This window comes from Oncorhynchus clarkii, chromosome 5 (assembly GCF_045791955.1).
Source record: "Oncorhynchus clarkii lewisi isolate Uvic-CL-2024 chromosome 5, UVic_Ocla_1.0, whole genome shotgun sequence".
Taxonomy (NCBI): domain Eukaryota; kingdom Metazoa; phylum Chordata; class Actinopteri; order Salmoniformes; family Salmonidae; genus Oncorhynchus; species Oncorhynchus clarkii.
The window spans coordinates 7,143,127-7,164,649 of NC_092151.1; the positions used below are offsets into that span (position 1 = coordinate 7,143,127).

The 21,523-nt window shown below is 44.1% G+C and overlaps 1 protein-coding gene across 1 annotated transcript in view; it reads right to left on the reverse strand.

The window, feature by feature from the left end:
- The window catches only part of LOC139409832 (ras-specific guanine nucleotide-releasing factor RalGPS1), a 268,460-nt gene that overhangs the window by 192,063 nt on the left and 54,874 nt on the right, over positions 1 to 21,523 (reverse strand). The window contains exons 2-5 of the mRNA XM_071155218.1: positions 19,350 to 19,490; positions 14,702 to 14,806; positions 14,260 to 14,310; positions 1,995 to 2,078 (exon numbers count right to left, since the gene is read on the reverse strand). Coding sequence (XP_071011319.1) covers positions 1,995 to 2,078; positions 14,260 to 14,310; positions 14,702 to 14,806; positions 19,350 to 19,484 — 375 coding nt within the window. The 5' untranslated portion in view covers positions 19,485 to 19,490. The remainder of the gene's footprint in view (positions 1 to 1,994; positions 2,079 to 14,259; positions 14,311 to 14,701; positions 14,807 to 19,349; positions 19,491 to 21,523) is intronic.

Consider the following 21,523-nt stretch of genomic DNA (forward strand, 5'->3'; position numbering starts at 1 on the left):
TTATGACTTGGCTGAAATGGTAACAAATGCTTCCATTATAAATAGATCATAAACGTAAATGGCTAAATATCAGCAATCCAAGTATATGCTTCTAAATTGCACTTAGAAAAAATGAGGACTGGGAAAATAAACATAACTTCTCCTTTGAGACAATTACATGTGTACTTACGCAACTGAAAACAAAGGAATATTAAAGTTAGAAATGTGTGAGATTAAACAGGCCAATTACAGCAATTAAATGACTGTCAATAACTGTATTTTGGCATTAATGCAATTGCACGTCTTGCCTTGGACTACAATGCCTTCCGGGGGAAGACGGGAAAAATTGTCTTTTTTTTTTGTAGTTCCAACTTCCCGCAAATAAGTATGGACGTTCTACAAAAATCCCAAATGTATTGTACCTTTAGTGGTGAATGGACCAGGCTATTTCCAGTAGATCACTGAGTAGGGAGCTGCCTACAGTCCCCATGAGCCCCAACGTGGGGATAATGAACAGCCCTGTTGAAGAGCTGTGTCCAGCTGGATCGGCAGTCGCTGAGGAATGTCACCGTCAGTGTCGCTCGGTCCTCACATTAAAAGATATTCCATTCAAACCAAAGGTTTTCTTTAGATTACAAACCAGGGTTTCAAATGAAATCAATGTCTTTATTTCTTTCTATATCTGTACCCTCCGACTGCCAATAAAGACGGAGATAAGACAAAAGGGGGGTGGAGTGGGACGGGGACAAAAAGGGGGGTGGAGTGAGACGGGGACAAAAGGGGGGGTGGAGTGAGACGGGGACAAAAAGGGAGAAAAAGAAACAAGCTGGCAAACCGCCCGTGAGATCGGCTAATAGTATTTCCACCCTGCGTTTCCAGTTAGAGAGCCACGTGAGGTCGATAGTAGTTTAATGGCATAGCCGTCACCAGTTTGAGATCATTTGAGATCTAAGCTGCAGAGGGTATGAGCCCAACAGACAGGACCAAGTGGGAGCCAATGACACACAGAAACAGAGGTGAGAGCCAGCGTAACAGGGTAAGCCTTTTAAATGCAAAGCTTTGAAGCCGGGCCATTTTGTGACGGAAAAGTGTAAAAGAAAAACATATTGTAAGACTTCAAATCTCATAATTTTTTTAAAAAAAGGACCACAACGAAAACAAGTCTCTTGACTTCTTTGTGTATGTATCCTCGGCAATTTGGTATATGGATCTGTTGTCTGTGGTAACATTTTATGTATTTTAATGGTCTTTCACGTCTGGTTTGAATTATGCCTTATGAAGTGAAAAGAAGAGCAGGTCACAGAATAAGTGTATTCCATTAGCAAACACCTATTAAGGTTATTATGCCTCTACCAACGATGATGAGGGTAAACCGGACGATGTCTGGTTTCATTTTTTTGTCCAGTGATGCCCATGGGATTAGGGAGGTGGGAGAAGATGAGGTGAAGAGATACGTCATCAAGGGAGTAATGAGAAAAACGTAGGCCCACTGCTCTGCTACGCGATTCATTTCACCTTAAAGGGGTTTTCTCTAGACATAGAAAAGTAAACAGATCTCATTTTCCTCTTCCTCTACAAGTTCCCGAGGAACAAGGTTAAATAGTATCAGGTTTTTATAAAAAGACAAAATCAGGCAACCAAGTTCTGAAAAAAAAACCCACCAGAAATGTATGAATGAACTGCCTTTTATATGGTATTCTTTTATAAAATAGATCATGTGACAAAACCACATTTCATTTGGTGAATTCAGGAAATGAGCAGGAAGAACAAAAAAAACTATGTAAACAAATGGGTTTTGAAGGACTCAGTTAAAAACACCATTAAGTGCAAATATTGCTATAATAAATCAACATGGTGTGTGGTCCTCGCACTACAACTCAAGAAACCATGATATAAACCTAGTAACTCTGTTATATGCCATAATATAAACCTAGACATTCCGGTCTATGATGTGAATGTATTTGTGAACCGATTATTCAACAGAGAAACATTTCTTCATGAGAAGAAGGACGCACCTGGTTGAACCTCCGTGTAAACGCCACCACGTTGGGCGCCAGCCGGTGTTTCTCCTTCCTGTTCCATCCACAGCTGGCCAGCTCCTGCAACACAACAAAACACACAATCAATGTGATGGCTAACTCAACAATGAACAATGGTGGAGCTAAAATGCCTTTAGAAAGTATTCTCACCCCCCCCCCCCCCAAAAAAAAGGTGTGTTACAAATGAGATTAGATTGAGATTTGTTGGCATTGGCCGATGTAACCGATGTGAAATGGCTAGCTAGTTAGCGGTGGTGCGCGCTAATAGCGTTTCAAATCGGTGACGTCACTCGCTCTGAGACCTTGAAGTAGTGGTTCCCGTTGCTCAGCAAGGGCCGCGGCTTTTGTGGAGTGATGGGTAACGATGCTTCGAAGGTGGCTGTTGTCGATGTGTGCAGAGGGTCCCTGGTTCGAGCCCAGGTAGGGGCGAGGAGAGGGACGGAAGCTATACTGTTACACCGACACACAATACACCATAATGTCAAAGTGGAAATATGTTGTTTTTTGAAAATCCATTTGAGCAAATATCTCAAAACATTTCAATAAGGCACTAAAGTAAAACTGCAAAAAATTTGAAAAAGAAATGAGCTTTATGTCCTGATTACAAAGCGTTATGTTTGGGGCATATCCAATAACACATCACTGAGTACCACTCTTCATATTGTCAAGCATAGTGGTAATTGCATCGTGTTATGGGTATGCTTGTAATCGTTAAGGACTGTTTTTTAGGATAAAAAATAAACGGAACAGGGCTAAGCACAGGCAAAATCCTAGAGGATATCCTGGTTGAGTCTGCTTTCCATCAGACACTGGAAGATGAATTTACCTTTCAGCAGGACAATAACCTAAAACATAAGGCCAAATATACACTGAAGTTGCTTACCAAGACAACATTGAATATTCCTTTGGTGGCCTAGTTACAGTTTCAGCTGAAATCAGCTCGAAAATCTATGGCAAGACCTGAAAATGGTTGCCTAGCAATGATCAACAACCAACTTGACAGAGCTTGAAGAATTAAAACAATTATACTGTGCAAATATTGTACAATCCAGGTGTACAAAGCTCTTCAGGAATTACCCAGAAAAAACAAAATCAGCTGTGTTCGCTGCCAAAGCTGATTGTAACATGTATTGACTCAAAGGGTTGAATAGTTATCTAATCAAGACATATTAGTCTTCCACGTTGACATGAGTATTTTGGGTACGTTGTTGACAAAAAAAAAGAAAAGAATTAAATCAATTTGAATCCCACTTTGTAACACAACAAAATGTGGAAAAAGTCAAGGGGTGTGAATACTTTCTGAAGGCGCTGTATAAGAAACTACATAAGAATGAGAACAACGAGGGTAATTCATTTCAAGGTTCATAGAGATGTCATGCTAAATTGCACAAATCAGTTGGAAACGTTCTGAAGAGCACAGCAAAGCCTTGTAAGGACGTGATCCTTAGTTACGGGAAGAACTGAAAAGCCACTTGTATGCACATTGACTGAATAAATGTGTTAGTTTTCCCCCACAGCTTTGAATACATGATCTAGTTTCAATTCTTGTTACTCACACCAATTACTTAATTCACATGGATTATTTTCATTAACAGAAACCTATACATGCCATTTGGTGGCAGTGAAAAGATGAAGGAATTCCAAAAACTTCTGATTTTCACTTTACAAGAATGAAGATGCCCAAAACTGGAAATAATGAATTCATATCACGGACACATATGGACTGTCACATTGCATTACTTGCAATGACAAAAACAAACCATAAACAGAAGTCTTCCAAGCGCGCCTGTAACTCGATAGTTCCACCTCAATCCACTCTGTCCTTTCTTTCCACCATATATTTTAACAGATGTTCCGATATCACAGGCAAGCACGTCTGCAGGGAGACGTTAAGCCAAATGATGTTCCTCTGGAAAAATAAAGGACATAACCGTGTCCCACAAGGCTGTATAGAGGAAGTCTGGGGAGTTTTATATATATATATATTTTTTTAATCACATTTTCCCCTTGGTTTGCGATGAGAAACCATTGAGCCAAGATCCTCTAAGAATTCAACCAATTAAGAAGATGCAACTGTTAAATAAACCCACTTATATACACTGGGGCCCGAGGGCCTCTCCAGGTTGGGGTTAGCAACAGCTCAATACACCAGGGCCTGAGGGCCTCTCCAGGTTGGTGTTAGCAACAGCTCAAAACACTAGGGCCTGAGGGCCTGTCCAGGTTGGTGTTAGCAACAGCTCAATACACTAGGGCCTGAGGGCCTCTCCAGGTTGGTGTTAGCAACAGCTCAAAACACTAGGGCCTGAGGGCCTGTCCAGGTTGGTGTTAGCAACAGCTCAATACACTAGGGCCTGAGGGCCTGTCCAGGTTGGTGTTAGCAACAGCTCAATACACTAGGGCCTGAGGGCCTCTCCAGGTTGGTGTTAGCAACAGCTCAATAAACCAGGGCCTGAGGGCCTCTCCAGGTTGGTGTTAGCAACAGCTCAATACACTAGGGCCTGAGGGCCTCTCCAGGTTGGTGTTAGCAACAGCTCAAAACACTAGGGCCTGAGGGCCTGTCCAGGTTGGTGTTAGCAACAGCTCATAAACAGCATCTGGAGCTCACAGCTAATTACAGAAAACAGGAGGGAGGATCACCAAGGTTATGGTCTTCAGGACATTCAAAGTGCTGCTTTATTTCAAATTTTTACACCATTTTCCTCCTTAATTTCTCTCGTCTCATCGCTGCAACTCCCCATCCGGCTCGGGAGGCGAAGGTCGAATCATGCGTCCTTTAAAACATGACCGCCAAACCGCGCTTCTTAACACCTGCCAGCTTAACCCGGAAGCCAGCCGCACCAATGTGTCAGAGGAAAAACAGTTCAACTGACAACTGGAATCAGCCTGCGGGCGCCTGGCCCACCACAAGGATTCGCTAAAGCGCAGTGAGCCAAGTAAAGCCCCCTCAGCCAAACCCTCCCCTAACTCAGACGATGGCTGGGTCAATTGTGCGGCATTTATGGAACTCCCAATCATGACCGGTTGTGATACTGCCCGGGATTGTGATACTTAACAGGAGGCCTCACGCTCCCCTTCAACAGGAGGCCTCACGCTCCCCCTTCAACAGGAGGCCTCACGCTCCCCCTTCAACAGGAGGCCTCACGCTCCCCCTTCAACAGGAGGCCTCACGCTCCCCCTTCAACAGGAGGCCTCACGCTCCCCCTTCAACAGGAGGCCTCACGCTCCCCCTTCAACAAGAGGCCTCACGCTCCCCCTTCAACAAGAGGCCTCACGCTCCCCCTTCAACAAGAGGCCTCACGCTCCCCCTTCAACAAGAGGCCTCACGCTCCCCCTTCAACAGGAGGCCTCACGCTCCCCCTTCAACAGGAGGCCTCACGCTCCCCCTTCAACAGGAGGCCTCACGCTCCCCCTTCAACAGGAGGCCTCACGCTCCCCCTTCAACAGGAGGCCTCACGCTCCCCCTTCAACAGGAGGCCTCACGCTCCCCCTTCAACAGGAGGCCTCACGCTCCCCCTTCAACAGGAGGCCTCACGCTCCCCCTTCAACAGGAGGCCTCACGCTCCCCCTTCAACAGGAGGCCTCACGCTCCCCCTTCAACAGGAGGCCTCACGCTCCCCCTTCAACAGGAGGCCTCACGCTCCCCCTTCAACAGGAGGCCTCACGCTCCCCCTTCAACAAGAGGCCTCACGCTCCCCCTCAACAGGAGGCCTCACGCTCCCCCTCAACAGGAGGCCTCACGCTCCCCTTCAACAGGAGGCCTCACGCTCCCCCTTCAACAGGAGGCCTCACGCTCCCCACTAAACAGGAGGCCTCACGCTCCCCTTCAACAGGAGGCCTCTCCCGTAAACTCCCCTTTAACTCTACTCCAGACAATTCCCAGGTATAGGAATTTTCTACACTTGTTTTATTATCAAGGTAGAGTAGATACAGTGTCTAGGAAGTAGAAAAAGATTTAAAACTATGGTATGGGAAGTAGGGGGTGCTAATAAAATGAGCAACAGGGAGAGCAGCAATTTATGATCAGATTATTTAAATTAGAACAGTGGCCATAAATACACACTGTCAAACGGTTTCTTAAATTACATTGGACCTTTACAAGAGATAGTCAAAATGTACACACAATCCCAGCTAGCAGCTGCAGTAAAAAAAAGGCTAAACATTTAATCACACATTCTCTCATCTGCTTTTTCAAAAACAGACAGCTGAGACAAAAGCTTCTGTACAAAGTAATTCTTCACACACAAAAAAAGGTGTTCGCAAAAAAAAACTAGATTCCGGTTCCAGAGTATGATGCAGGCTTTCACACAGACACACTACCTCATCCCACCCCCTCCCATCACCACCCATGCATTTGGTGGGAATCTCCCACCTCCTTCATTAATCTCATTCCAAGTCCTGGAACACTCAGAAAGCTCCCATGTTGGGAGGAGACGACACGATTTAACAGTGAACTCCTTTCCTTTATGGGAAATTCCACTCGCTGACTTTTGATGTCTGATCTCGCAGGTAAAAATAAATAATCATATTTATATTGACTTTCCACCTCCATCTATTCGTCTGACTTTATAGGACATGCCGTACAGGGAACAGATTTATAAGTTACAACTCTTTCCCCCCTGAATCAGCAGGTTTTCTTAACTCTTGTCGGACCGTTGCCATGTGGGTAAAGTGATAGGCCGGAGACGTCTCACCTCAAAACTTAACACATTGGCTGAGTTGTGCTCTTACCACATTGGCCGAGTTGTGCTCTTACCACATTGGCTGAGTTGTGCTCTTAAAAAAAACTATTTTCCTTGTAGAAAGAAAGAAAGCAAAAGGGTAGGAAGTGGCCATGACAGAAAATAACCACTTCTGCATTTAAGCCACGTTTATTGTACTGTATACAGGAAGTAGATGGTGGATTCTCTTTCACAGAGTGCTCTTACTGCGAGGGGGTCGGACAACGTGTGGAGCCATTGTAAATGCATGCACAATGTGTTCTATATGTGAAGACTTACATTCTGCCTTTCTATAGCTCAGATCCGTTGTTCATCAACAAAAGAACAAGACTCCCTATGGCATCTTTGCCCTTAACTTTGGACAACTCAGATTCAAGACCTGGCAACCCATGTCAAGCTGAGAAAGCGTTTCCAGTATTCACCGTGACGTACGAGAAGGGGAAACAGCAACCCATCAATACTCCCTTTTCCGTCCACAACATACAGTAAATACAGTAAATAGTCTCCACAGCCGGTTGCTGTAGTGGTCAGAGGGTTGGCAGGTGGTTGGCTGTATGACCAGGGCCCAAGACCACCCTCCCGGTGCAAGGGGACCACTGACATATACCACCCACTCTGTACAAACAGAGTCCTTCCCCCGCACCATCACTTGGTACTGCTGAAGGCCAGTCAACATGACAACAACAAAAAAGTCAAGTCTACAAAAAGGAACACATTTGTCACACCCTGAGTACATCATTGTTTGCAGGGGAGTAGGAAGTAATAGAATAGTTTAGACCTACGGTGACAAAGATGGACGAAAACGAAGCACAATAAAAATGTGGATATTTTCACCATAACAATGTGGAAGATTCCTAAAGTCTAAATTAAGTCATCTAGCAAATTGCTATACATTAAAAACAAACAACCACTTGGATATTAAGCACCTAAACAATGACAGGGTGTGAATAGTCAGCAAAGCTTTCAGAGCACTTCTATTGTAGTTTAATATAATATATTTCTGCTGTGAAGAGGTGTATTTAGTTAGTTAGTTTTCCATTGCTTTTGTTGCTACTTGAGTATCTTCTACACGGCTCAATAAACAAGGGATTGCGGCTGTGCATGCAAAAATGGCACGATTCTCATACAGACCTTGAATTGAAATATCTTGATCTACTACAAGAAATCAATGTTTTGTTCCACAGGTCTGGAGAAAAAAAAGGAGAAAACTAGGACAGTCAGTCAATGTTGACAAGGTTAAACTCTCTTTAGTGGTACTTTATAACCCCTAGGACTCAAAATGATCTTCAGTCTCTCAAATCACTGTTGCCATGACAGCATTAGTTTAACAGATGTTGCCTTGCCTTGTGAATTTGCTCAAAACCTCCAAAGTTCTGAGCTGACTTCCAGAAGGGTGATGCCCTAAGCAGCTGCGAAGAGAGGCTGGTAATGTGTTCACTTTTAAATGGGCACCAGTTAATATTTATACATCTTGAAATAATTTTAGCATTTAGGCATCAAGTTAGATTCATCTAAAATAAACAGATTACTGCATGAGCAGTCGAGAGCAGTTTTCGAAAAACTGAAAATCCTAGGTGACGTAAACTTCTCACTTTCCATCTCTATAAACGAAGGAAGTACCAACGGAGTCAGTAGGTTACGAAGACTTCTCACTTTACATCTGTATAAACGAAGGAAGTACCAACGGAGTCAGTAGGTTACGAAGACTTCTCACTTTCCATCTGTATAAACGAAGGAAGTACCAACGGAGTCAGTAGGTTACGAAGACTTCTCACTTTCCATCTGTATAAACGAAGGAAGTACCAACGGAGTCAGTAGGTTAAGAAGTAATTGGAGAGGGACCACTGGAGGGAGTGAGTGAGTGAGTGAGTGAGTGAGTGAGAGAGAGAGTCTATTGAAAAGGAGTGACTAGTACATTATGTTGCATGACGCGTTCACGTTCATAGAATGTATATTTAATTTCCTATTGTTAACAGGTACAATAGGTTTGTTCCTCCTGAGGAAAGATGGGAGCGAGGAAACTGTTGAATTGCAACATCCCTGCGGTCACTAATAAACCAGTGAGTGTGACATGTACAGTATCTGACAAGAGCTTACGTCAACGCTTCACAAACTATCGCCAGACATTGAAATATGACGCAATTTCAGGGCTATTGAGTTTTACTGTGCACCGTGCCAGTATATTGCACAGCAGTGATTTATGGTGTTGTTTCAAAGCATCTAGACACACTATCTGTTTATTATTTATTCTATTGGGTAATGTGCAATGTCATCCAAGCGATATTTGTGTATAAAATCATCTGTCAGAGTCTTTAAAAAGTGTTGCTAAATACAACACACATGACGAGCGGTACTCGCCCATTCGTCTACAAGGGAGAGGAAAAAGATACAACTCAGAACTCAGATCCATGAAGGAGAATTCTCTACTACCTGTTGATACAGTTTCATACAGCATACCAGAAAAATGTATACGTCACTCGGGCTGCACAGCGGCCACGCCACTCGGGCTGCACAGCGGCCACGCCACTCGGGCTGCACAGCGGCCACGCCACTCGGGCTGCACAGCGGCCACGCCACTCGGGCTGCACAGCGGCCACGCCACTCGGGCTGCACAGCGGCCACGCCACTCATTGGATTCACCATTCGACAGAGTTGCGGTCAATTCCATTTCAGGAAGTAAACCAAAATTCCAATTCCAGGATTGTGGAGTAATACCTACATGTTTCAAGCAGACCACTATATTCCCTGTGCCCAAGAACGCCAACGTAACCCAGTCTCAATGACTAATCGTCCCGTAGCACTCACATCTTTGAAAGGCTGGTCATGTCTCACATCAACACCATCATCTCAGACACCCTGGACCCACTCCAATTCCCATTACACCACAACAGATCCACAGATGACGCAATCTCTACTGCACTCATCACTGCCCAGTACCACCTGGAGGAACAGTTATGTGAGAATGCTGTTCAATGACTACAGCTCAGCATTCAACATCATAGTGCCCTCCAAGCTCATCAGTGAGCGAAGGACCCTGGGACTAAATTACCTCCCTCTGCAACTGGATCCTGGTCTTCCTGACGGTCCGCCCCAAGTGGGGAGAGAAACCAACAAAACATACACCACACTGGCCCATTAGAGATGCGTGCTTAGTCCCCTCCTGTACTCCCTGTTCACCTCATGACTGTGTGGCTGCGCACGACTCCAACACCATCATTAGGTTGACACGACGGTAGTTGTCCTGATCACCGACGACAATGAGACAGCCTATAGGGAGGTCAGTGACCTGGCAGTGTGTTGCCAGAACAACAACCTCTCCATCAACATCAGCAAGACAAAGAGCTGATCGTGGACTACAGGAGATGAAGGGCCGAGCACATTGACAGGGCGTGAACATTGACCCGTGAAGCGTGTTGAAAGCGTCAAGTTCCTCGGTATCCACATGACTAAAGGAATTATCATGGTCCCTACAGACACACACCAACTTGTGAACAAGGCAAGACAACACCTCTTCCCCCTCAGGAGGCCGAAAAGATTTGGCATGGGCTTTCAGATCCTCAAAATGTTATACAGCTGCACCATTGAGATCTTCACTGGCCGCATCACCACCTGGTATGGCAATGGCTTGGCATCCGACAACAAGGTGCTACACAGGGTAGTGCGTACGGCCCAGTATGTCACTGGGGCCAAACTCGCTGCCATGCAGGACCTCTATACCAGGAGGTGTCAGAGGAAAGCCTTTTAAAAAAATTGTCAAAGACTCCAGCCAACCAAGTCACAGACTGTTCTCTTTGCTACCCCATGGCAAGCGGTACCGGTGCACCAAGTCTGGAACCAACAGGACCCTGAACAGCTTCTACCCCAAAGCCATACGACTGATAAATAGTTGGTTAAATAGTTAAACAAATAGCTACCTCCATTGACCCTTTTTGCATTAACTCTTTTGACTCATCACATACACTGTCGTTACTGTTAATGATCTATCCTGTTGCCTAGTCACTTTATTCCTACCTACAGTATATGTACATATCTACATTCCTGAACAAAAAAACAACAAAACAAAGCATTTAGTATTTTATTTGGATCCCCATTAGCTGTTGCTGAAGCAGCAGACATACCTATTCCAATCCATTACCCCATAGGAAAACATGACAGCAGGCTGCAATGGTTTACAGCAACTCATTATTTGAACATGGGCATAATTTTACAGCTTAAATTATTTCTTTTAGGGCCAAAGGTGTATGAACAGTCCCTCGGGCTGAGGCAGTTTATAAGGTGACTACAATTAACAATTTTAAAAAACAACAACCATTAGAAGGGCAGTTGTCAGCGAGTGGATTTCATTTTCACTCAAGTAAAGACTTTGCCAACATTTATTAAGTTCATATAATCTTATTGGAGTTCAAATCTGTGTTTAAGCTAGGCTACTTAGTCCATTTATTTCATTTCAGCTAGAGAAACCCAGGGGTGTCTGGCACCTATTATGGTGTTAGAATAGTCAGGCTTGTTAGAGTTTAGGCTGCTGGGAAATTTATACACTTTAATTACCAGATTTTTCCAGTGTTAAATATCATCCTTCTTAATTGGGCGGCAAACTGTTGAGATTCTTTGGAGCAGAATACATTTTAAAGGTCCCTTGCCACGTTTCTCCCAAACAATTCGTTCTATTTGGAAGAAAAAACAAACACCTCAGGGTTGTGTTGAGGTGGGATTTAGAGTCTTGTTCACAAGGCCAACATCCATCAGGGAGGTTAGTCTTAACTGGGCGTTTAAATCATTCCCGTAATTGCCTTTGACCCGCTCTCATTTGTACACGATCTACAGATATCAACTGACCCTGACATGTCATTTTGTTCCTCCCAAACAGCGTAGAAACGTAATCTGTGAAAATGTTGCCAGGTAGGCTGTTAAAACATTGCCAGGCCACTATATTTTGTCGTCTACACCAAGGAATCTCTACTTTCTTTCCAAATAACTGACGTTATAAAAGTAGACAGTTGTCAAGGGTCTGGGGAAAATATAATCATGTCTTGTTGATATGCAGAGTCACACTCTGCATTGACCTCTGCCCAATTTATTATTATTATTTTTTTAAATATAGTTTTAGACACTTCAGAAATGGAGTGAGGCGGTTATTCCATCTAAACAGCTAAATGGCAAGTACTGAGCAGCTGTACATATCCTACTGCGTTCCCTGTCAAGTACTGAGCAGCTGTACATATCCTACTGCGTTCCCTGTCAAGTACTGAGCAGCTGTACATATCCTACTGCGTTCCCTGTCAAGTACTGAGCAGCTGTACATATCCTACTGCGTTCCCTGTCAAGTACTGAGCAGCTGTACATATCCTACTGCGATCCCTGTCAAGTACTGAGCAGCTGTACATATCCTACTGCGTTCCCTGTCAAGTACTGAGCAGCTGTACATATCCTACTGCGATCCCTGTCAAGTACTGAGCAGCTAGCTGTACATATCCTACTGCGATCCCTGTCAAGTACTGAGCAGCTAGCTGTACATATCCTACTGCGATCCCTGTCAAGTACAGAGCAGCTAGCTGTACACATCCTACTGCGATCCCTGTCAAGTACTGAGCAGCTGTACATATCCTACTGCGATCCCTGTCAAGTACTGAGCAGCTGTACATATCCTACTGCGATCCCTGTCAAGTACTGAGCAGCTGTACATATCCTACTGCGTTCCCTGTCAAGTACTGAGCAGCTGTACATATCCTACTGCGTTCCCTGTCAAGTACTGAGCAGCTGTACATATCCTACTGCTATCCCTGTCAAGTACTGAGCAGCTGTACATATCCTACTGCGATCCCTGTCAAGTACTGAGCAGCTAGCTGTACATATCCTACTGCGTTCCCTGTCAAGTACTGAGCAGCTGTACATATCCTACTGCGTTCCCTGTCAAGTACTGAGCAGCTGTACATATCCTACTGCGTTCCCTGTCAAGTACTGAGCAGCTGTACATATCCTACTGCTATCCCTGTCAAGTACTGAGCAGCTGTACATATCCTACTGCGATCCCTGTCAAGTACTGAGCAGCTAGCTGTACATATCCTACTGCGATCCCCCGTCAAGTGGAATCCACGCTACACGTGACACTGAAATGGATAACATTTCAATCAGGGGCCCTTAAACACAGACTGTAAACTAGCTTCATTTTAATCTCAGGAGGACTGAAGTGGTAAACAATCAGTTGTCACGTCTATTTTGAAGGTCCCTTTTGTCGATGTTTCTATGCTCACCTGCCCACGGACTGGAGATGTACAGGGAATTAGGTTGCACCTCTACGTATGCTTTTTTGTTGCTGTACATTGTCCAAATAAAACAAATGTAGTATAAGTAATTTCACCATTACGATGGTTTTAATATGTTTGTCTCTGAATGTTTACGTATTGGCAAAGAGCAGGTGTTTGAATCTCACTGGACGAGTTGTCAGCAATTCTAGCATCTTGAGCATAACCAAGACACTGGCTCCAATTAAAAAGGCCCGCCTTGACTCATGAGAACAGCATAAACCTCTGCTACTCCTAAAGGCTCAGAGGAGAAGAGTTGGATGGGAACAAAGCATTTGATTAGTGAAACTAGGCTCGTTTTTTTTTCCGCATTGGTGACTGTTACTCATTAACGATACCCAGTGCCGTCATGCACTTTACACTTCAGACGCTTGGAACCTCGGCGCGTTCCAGGGTCTTCTCACGTAGACTGAGCCTTTTCTGGATTCTCACAGACGTACGAAGGGAACTTGTTGCGCAAGGTCAGGCTTGAGGAGTTCTCTCAGATCTGCCCTGGCAAAACGGGACACAAATCATGTATGGAAAATGTACCGCTTTCCAAATGAGTGGTTTTTTTTTCTCCCCGCCCCCAATCTAACTACTGACTGCATACATTTGATCTTCATTGCCATTCTCCTCCCTTCTGAAGGGTAATAGTTTGATTGCCCAGTGCCTTGGACTTTATTTTCTATCACGCAGACATAAAATAACTTTCTGCAACACGGAATACAGTGCATCATCGGGGGGGGGGGGGGGTCCGAGGTTGTCTGTCATGCAGTGATACACAGTGAGTCCCCTAATATGACTCATCAAGTACAAGAGATGTAATAATATGGATGCTTCTCATCGACATGACATCGAACCTTGGGGGGGGGGGGGGGGGGGCGGTCGCAGTAGCTCGTGGGTCTACGTACTCACATCCATACCCCACCCATGCAGTCAGAGCCGGCGTTAGCCTTTTTTTTAGAGGCCCTAAGAAAATACAAGATGGCTAGGTAGTGCAGCATCCAGCATTATTTATTAATGACATGGAAACAGAACACCTGTAAAACTGGTCTGGATCAGACGACATTGTCATTTACAACAGCTGAACCTTCGTTCCACTCAAATCATGCATATCATTGTGGACGAATACACACACACACACCACACACACACACCTTTAAAAATCAAGATATGCTTTGATCTTTTTGCACATCCACTCTAATAACACGTTTTTAGGAAACAGGGTCTTTCTCTTACCTCTGGATGTATTGCTTTGAATACTGGAGCATCCATCAATGTGATTTGACCCTAAAATAACAAGCAGAAGAAGAAAAACAAAACTCTATTCAAACCTCCCAAATATACAGAAGAGTAATGCATGTCTAGGTAGGAGTAAATGGCTGTGGATTACTTTGAAGGACATCCACAGAGGAAAATAACGCATTTTAATTCCTAATTGGTGCAGTTAAAGAGCTGCGGTACATCACAAGGCCTAAACGGTGCTCTCGGGCCAGAAGAGTCTCCGGTTTCACATTCAACAGAATATTCAATTAATAACAAGCATTTCGCTACACTCGCATTAACATCTGCTAACCATGTGTATGTGACAAATAAAATTGGATTAGATTGGATTTAAATGAAACAATACAGTGATATAACATCTCCATCGAGGCTTCTGGGTATCTTTGGTTGTACTCACAGCAAACTCCTCGGGCGTCACCTTCAGCACGTCAAACACAACGGCATCGTAACTCTTGGAGAAGTCCAAGCCCGGCCCATCCAGAGAGTCCGAGCTGCTGCTTCCCTGAGTTCACAAAAGAAAAACCACCAGAGATAGATTGGTACATGTTGTGAGGGGGATATGCAGCAGAAGCAAGACAAAACTAAACAATGTAAATTAACCCAACAGACTAAAATATTTTCTTGTGCGTTCATTTAAAAAAGATTGACCAATTGGAGGTGGGCCGAAAGCAAAAATACATGAATTTAACAGATACAGAGACGTGATGAATCACATACACAACGATCAATATTAGATAAAGAAATAAGCTTCAGAGACAAAGTAAGAGTAAATGCAGAGCAACAAACAAGCCCGACAGTCACGCCATCTGTACATGGACAAGACACTATAGAAGTGTTGATTGGGAAACACTTCCTGGACACACCTACACATTCAAAGGTTTCTCATTATTTTGACAATTTTCTACATTGTAGAATAATAGTGAAGACAGTAAAACTACGAAATAACACATATGGAATCATGTAGTAACCAAAAAAAAAGGTGTAAAAATCCAAATATATTTTAGATTCTTCAAAGAAGCCCCCCTTTGCCTTGACAGCTTTGCACACTCTTGGCATTCTCTCAACCAGCTTCACCTGGAATGCTTTTCCAACAGTCTTGGAGTTCCTACATATGCTGAGCACTTGTTGCATGTTTATCCTTCACTCTGCAGTTCAACTCATCCCAAACCATCTCAGTTGGGTTGACGGTCGGGTGATTGTGGAGGCCAGGTCATCTGCTGCAGCACTCCATCACTCTCCTTGGTCAAATAGCCCTTACACAGCCTGGAGGTGTGTTGGGTCATTGTCCTGTTGAAAAACAAATGATAGTCCCACGAAGCGCAAACCAGATGGGATGGTGTATCGCTGCAGAATGCTGTGGTAGCCATGCTGGTTAACCTCTTGAGTGTAGGGGGCAGTATTTTGATGTTTGGATGAAAAATGTACCCAAATGAAACTGCCTATTTCTCAGGCCCAGAATCTAGAATATGCATAAAATTGTCAGATTAGGATAGAAAACTCTAAAGTTTCCAAAACTGTCAAAATATTGTCTGAGTATAACAGAACTGATATTGCAGGCGAAAACCTGAGGAAAACCCAACTAGGAAGTGCTGTTTTTCCTGAAAGCTCTCTGTTCCATTGCATGCCTTCCCTCCATTGAAAGGGATATCAACCATATTCCTTTTCCTATGGCTTCCACATGGTGTGAACAGTCTTTAGACATAGTTTCAGGCTTTTATTCTGAAAAATGAGCGAGAAAGATCACATTGCGTCATTGGAAAGCTGGGTGCCAGCAGCGTTTTGCACGCGCCAACAGAGTGGAGTAGACATTTTCTCTTTCTCTCCTATTGAAGAAACTACAGTCCGGTTGAAATATTATTGATTATATATATTGTAAAAACAACCGGAGGATTGATTATAAAAAACATTTAACATGTTTCTACGAACTTTACGGATACTATTTGGAATGTGTCTGCCCCGTCATGACCGCTCGAGCCTGTGGATTTCTGAACATAACGCGCCAACCAACTGGAGGTATTTTGGATATAAAAATAATCTTTATGGAACAAAAGGAACATTTATTGTGTAACTGGGAGTCTCGTGAGTGCAAACATCCGAAGATCAAAGGTAAGCGATTAATTGTATTGCTTTTCTGACCAATCTACTTTGCTGCTAGCTGTTTGTAATGTTTTGTCTGCTGAGAGAGATGTCCTTACATAAACGCTTGGATAGCTTTCGTCAAAAAGCTTTTTTTGAAATCTGACATGCCAGGTGAATTAACAACAAGCTAAACTGTGTTTTGCTATCTTGCACTTGTGATTTCATGAAAATTAAATATTCTTAGTAATTTAATTTGAATTTGGCGCTCTGCAAATCAGCGGATGTTGACGGAAATTATCCCGCTAAAGGGATGGGTGCGCCAAGAAGTTAACTGACTTGCCTAGTTAATTTAATTCTAAATAAATCAGACAGTGTCACCAGCAAAACACCCCCACACCATCACACCTCCTCCTCCATGCTTCACAGTGGGGAACCACACATGCAGAGATCATCCGTTTCACAAAGACACAGTTAGAACCAAAAATCTCAAATTTGGACTCATCAGACCAAAAGGATAGATTTCCACAGGTCTAATGTCCATTGTTCGTGTTTCTTGGCCAAAGCTAGCAAGTCTCTTCTTCTTATTGGTGTCCTTTGGTAGCGTTTCTTTGCAGCAATTCCACCATGAAGGCCTAATTCACATAGTCTCCTCTGAACAGTTGATGTTGAGATGCTGTCTGCTACTTGAACTCTGAAGCATTTATTTAGGCTGCAGTTTGAGGCTGGTAACTAATGTACTTATCTTCTGCAGCAGAGGTGTCTGGGTCTTCCTTTCCTGTGGCGCTCTTCATGGGAGCCAGTTTCATCATAGCGCTTGATGGTTTTTGCGACTGCACTTTAAATTAAAGTACTTGAAATCAAAGTACTTGAAATGTTCCATATTGACTGACTTTCACGTCTTAAAGTAATGATGGAATGTCATTTCTCTTTGCTTATTTGAGCTGTTCTTGCCATAATATGGATGCGTTCTTTTACCAAATAGGGCTATCTTCTGTATACCACCCCTACCTTTTACCAACTAGGGCTATCTTCTGTATAACCACCCCTACCTTTTACCAACTAGGGCTGTCTTTTGTATACCACCCCTACCTTTTACCAACTAGGGCTATCTTCTGTATAACCACCCCTACCTTTTACCAACTAGGGCTGTCTTTTGTATACCACCCCTACCTTTTACCAACTAGGGCTATCTTCTGTATAACCACCCCTACCTTGTCACAACAACTTATTGGCTCAAACGCATTTAGTAAGGAAATTACACAAATACATTTTAACAACGCACACCTGTTAATTGAAATGCATTCCAGGTGACTACCTCATGAAGCTGGTTGAGAGAATGCCAAGAGTGTGCAAAGCTGTCATCAAGGCAAAAGGTGGCTACTTCGAACAATCTCAAATATAAAATATATTTTGATTTGTTTAACACTTTTTTGGTTACTACATGATTCCATATGTGTTATTTCATAGTGTTGATGTCTTTACTATTCTTCAATGTTGAAAATAGTAAAAAAAAAAAAAAAAAAAAAGGAAAAACACATTGAATGAGTAGATGTGTCCAAACTTTTGACTGGTACTGTAGTTCAAGGAGGCTTCGTCTCCATGGTGATATGCTTCAGACAGTGTCAACTGCGTTTATTTTCAGCAAACTTATCACGTTTAAATATTTGTATGAACATAACAAGATTCATCAACATACATAAACTGAACAAGTTCCACAGACATGTGACTAACATAAATGTAATAATGTGTCTCTGAACAAAGGGGGGGGGGGGGGGGGGGTTCAAATCAAAGTGACAGTCAAAAGTGACAGTCAATGCACCAGATACTAAGTACTGCAGTGCATCTCCTCCTCATGGACTGCACTAGATTTGCCAGTACTTGCTGTGAGATGTTACCCCACTCCTCCACCATGGCACCTGCAAATTCCCGGACATTTCTGGGGGGAATGGCCCTAGCCCTCACCCTTCGATCCAACAGGTCCCAGACGTGCTCAATGGGATTGAGATCTGGGCTCTTCGCTGGCCATGGCACAGCACTGACATTCCTGTTTTGCAGGAACTCAGGCACAGAACGAGCAGTATGGATGGTGGCATTGTCATGCTGGAGGGTCATATCAGGATGAGTCTGCAGGAAGGGTACCACATGAGGGAGGAGGATGTCTTCCCTGTAACGCACAGCATTGAGATTGCCTGCAATGACAACAAGCTCAGTCCAATGATGCTGTGACACACCGCCCCAGACCATGATGGACCCTCCACCTCCAAATCGATCCCGCTCCAGAGTACAGGCCTCGGTGTAACGCTCATTCCATCGACGATAAACGTGAATCCGATCATCACCCCCAGTGAGACAAAACCACAACTCGTCAAAGAGCACTTTTTGCCAGTCCTGTCTGGTCCAGCGACGGTGGGTTTGTACCCATAGGCGAGGTTGTTGCCGGTGAGGTCTGGTGAGGACCTGCCTTACAACAGGCCTACAAGCCCTCAGTCCAGCCTCTCTCAGCCTATTGCGGACAGTCTGAGCACTGATGGAGGGATTATGCATTCCTGGTGTAACTCTGGCAGTTGTTGCCATCCTGTACCTGTCCCACAGGTGTGATGTTCGGATGTACCGATTCTGTGCAGGTGTTGTTACACGTGGTCTGCCACTGCGAGGACGATCAGCTGTCCGTCCTGTCTCCCTGTAGCGCTGTCTTAGGCGTCTCACAGTACAGACATTGCGATTTATTTCCCTGGCCACATCTGCAGTCCTCATACCTCCTTGCAACATGCCTAAGGCACGATCACACAGATGAGCACAGACCCTGGGCATCTTTGTTTTAGTGTTTTTCCAGAGTCAGTAGAAAGGCCTCTTTCTTTTTTGCTGAGTTTACCTTTCCATTCAGTGTGTTCAGATCAGTACATAAGATAGGCTCGATGTCACTCCTATCAAATTTTGGCTGAAGTAGAATCAGTCCTTGTTCTTACCACTGAGGAGGCGGAGTTAATGCTGGCGCCATCCGAGAGACCGTTCCTACGGTACATGCTCACGACAACGTGCAGCGGGGGGGGGATGGGGGGGCGACCAAGGCCCTTAGCTGGACAGCACACATGACCTCTCATCCATATCTGGAACAAAAAACAAAAATGGAAGAAGGTTCAAGGTTTCATTTTGAATAGCAACAAGACACAATGGGTCTGCGATGGAGCAACAGTCTACAAATAATAGGCTACAGTTTCCAAAATGGTTTTGTGATGGAAAAATGGGGAAACAAAACCAATTAGCAACACCACCTTAATGTTCTCTACTTGGCCCGAAACAAAAGAAGGCTTTAACAAGAGGAACCACCGCATTGGAAATAGACCTTACAGTCTTGTAGCAAAATATCCCACAACTGCAAAGCAAACAATGTGAACCTTCAGGTCAAGACTGAACAGGGTAATTCCACAGTAACACTTCCACACGGATTTCCAAGTTATGTTTTTTTTTTTTTACTTTTAAAAACCGTTTTTTTCCTTCACAATTTTGTGATATCCACCTGGTGGTAGTGAGTCGAATTATGGATATGAAAGTCATTTTCCTCGTGTTTCACACGTTTGGACACCACAGCACAGTAGGGTAGAGTAAAGTTCAGTACAGTGCAGTAGAGCACAGTATAATATATATTTGTATTGTACTGCTCTACTAACTGTACGATTCAAACCTGGGAAACATACGTCTATAATAGGGTTTAGATTTGGTACAGTCCGGTCCGTCTGTGGACGTTAACATCAATGCCAAGGTGGACTGACCTCCGGTGCTCAGTGGGTGAGGATGCTGGATACAGCACGGCAGGGTAGGTGTCAGTAAGAGCTGGGAGAGGTGACATTAACTGAAGAGTGGGAGGGAGGGGTTGTCCACTCTTGGTTTGACCATCAGACAACAGAAAGACAAATAAAAGAGATATGAGCTGAACATGACAGTATGTCAGTGGAAGAGAGGACAGTAACAGGAGACACTATGAGCTGAACATAACAGCCAGTGGAAGAGAGGACAGTAACAGGAGACACTATGAGCTGAACATAACAGTCAGTAGAAGAGAGGACAGTAACAGGAGACACTATGAGCTGAACATAACAGAATGTCAGTGGAAGAGAGGACAGTAGCAGGAGACACTATGAGCTGAACATAACAGCCAGTGGAAGAGAGGACAGTAACAGGAGACACTATGAGCTGAACATAACAGTCAGTAGAAGAGAGGACAGTAACAGGAGACACTATGAGCTGAACATAACAGTCAGTGGAAGGGAGGACAGTAACAGGAGACACTATGAGCTGAACATAACAGTCAGTGGAAGGGAGGACAGTAACAGGAGACACTATGAGCTGAACATGACAGTACGTCAGTGGAAGGGAGGACAGTAACAGGTGACACTATGAGCTGAACATAACAGTCAGTGGAAGAGAGGACAGTAACAGGAGACACTATGAGCTGAACATAACAGTCAGTGGAAGAGAGGACAGTATTAGGAGACACTATGAGCTGAACATAACAGTCAGTGGAAGAGAGGACAGTAGCAGGAGACACTATGAGCTGAACATAAGTCAGTGGAAAGGAGGACAGTAACAGGAGACACTATGAGCTACACTTAACAGAATGTCAGTGGAAGAGAGGACAGTAGCAGGAGACACTATGAGCTGAACATAACAGCCAGTGGAAGAGAGGACAGTAACAGGAGACACTATGAGCTGAACATAACAGCCAGTGGAAGAGAGGACAGTAACAGGAGACACTATGAGCTGAACATAACAGTCAGTGGAAGGGAGGACAGTATTAGGAGACACTATGAGCTGAACATAACAGTCAGTGGAAAGGAGGACAGTAACAGGAGACACTATGAGCTGAACATAAGTCAGTGGAAGGGAGGACAGTATTAGGAGACACTATGAGCTGAACATAAGTCAGTGGAAGGGAGGACAGTATTAGGAGACACTATGAGCTGAACATAACAGTCAGTGGAAAGGAGGACAGTAACAGGAGACACTATGAGCTGAACATAAGTCAGTGGAAAGGAGGACAGTAACAGGAGACACTATGAGCTGAACATAAGTCAGTGGAAGGGAGGACAGTATTAGGAGACACTATGAGCTGAACATAACAGTCAGTGGAAGGGAGGACAGT